The sequence below is a fragment of the Poecilia reticulata genome, linkage group LG11 (assembly GCF_000633615.1).
Source record: "Poecilia reticulata strain Guanapo linkage group LG11, Guppy_female_1.0+MT, whole genome shotgun sequence".
Lineage (NCBI taxonomy): Eukaryota > Metazoa > Chordata > Actinopteri > Cyprinodontiformes > Poeciliidae > Poecilia > Poecilia reticulata.
The window spans coordinates 27,905,193-27,906,270 of NC_024341.1; the positions used below are offsets into that span (position 1 = coordinate 27,905,193).

The 1,078-nt window shown below is 41.1% G+C and overlaps 1 protein-coding gene across 4 annotated transcripts in view; it reads right to left on the reverse strand.

Annotated features, from left to right (window-relative positions):
- LOC103473034 (sodium channel subunit beta-1) overlaps positions 1 to 1,078 on the reverse strand; it is a 12,855-nt gene that overhangs the window by 3,031 nt on the left and 8,746 nt on the right. For all 4 annotated transcript variants that reach the window (XM_017307447.1, XM_008422955.2, XM_017307446.1 and 1 more), the window contains 2 exons: positions 824 to 965; positions 191 to 265 (listed from right to left, as the gene is read on the reverse strand). In XM_017307447.1, the coding sequence (XP_017162936.1) occupies positions 196 to 265; positions 824 to 965 (212 nt within the window). In that variant the 3' untranslated portion in view covers positions 191 to 195. The remainder of the gene's footprint in view (positions 1 to 190; positions 266 to 823; positions 966 to 1,078) is intronic.

Genomic DNA, 1,078 nt, shown 5'->3' on the forward strand with positions numbered 1-1,078 from the left:
TTTGAAAATCAGCTAAATGTTTAGCTTTGACCTAAATATTATAGCTTTGAAGAAAATAATTGGCTACTTATGTATTCATTTTGTAGCTAAAACTTCAGTCTGTGAGCTAAACACTTAGCTTCCTAACAGAATTTAGTTCAGTTATGATGATGCATTTTGTGTTGGATGATGTTTCAGCTCGGCGTCTCACCTGTGCTATTCTCCGACCTGCACACCTGCACAGTTGTCTTTGCTCTCCGAAGCTATCGCTAAATATTCAGCGTTCCTGCAGGAGAAACGGGAGAAACACGAAGCGTGAGACGTCAGGAAAACCGGAGAACAGGTGAGAAACGGAGCTTCCGGGTTTCAACACAAAACTATTCCTGACATGTTTGATGGAAAAAAATCTATAAACTCTGGACAGTTTGCAGAAAATCACCCAAAATTTAACAAAAAATTTGTTTTTCTTTACATAAAATATTAGAAATTCATAAAAAAAAAGCAAATTAACAATTGACATAATGTTTTAAATAAGATTTTTTTTTCCCCTTTAGTGGATGTTTGATCATTTGTAGAAATCTGTCGATTAATTAATTAATAACTGGAAATTAAAGGTGATTAATGGGAGTTTTTTTAACTGCTTCTGTACCAGTTGAAGCTAAAACAGATTTACAGACAATGTTTTCTTATATACTCCTATTAAACAATCAGAACTGATTCGTTACCATGGTTACCACCTGACGTCACAGTTCGACCTTTTTGTGACCTTTCAAGCTGATTAAATTAAATCAAAAACGTGTTAAAGCTGTCCGAGCGGGAGGCAGGGAGGGATGGTGGGACTCACGCCGCCTCTCGAAGCGCTTCCTCCCCGGCCGCAGCGATCTTCCTGTAGCAGTAGATCATCTCCACCACCAGCCAGAGCTGCAGCCCGATGATGGACACGTACATCATGACCTCTGACACGATGGACGCGGTGCCTCTGGTGGCTGCGGGCGGGAAGCACAGAAACCTCAGCGGGAAACGGGATTTACGGGCGGTGAGGATGAGACTGAACAAAAATAGATGAGCTAGCAGAACATGCTAACACGGATCAGGAGAG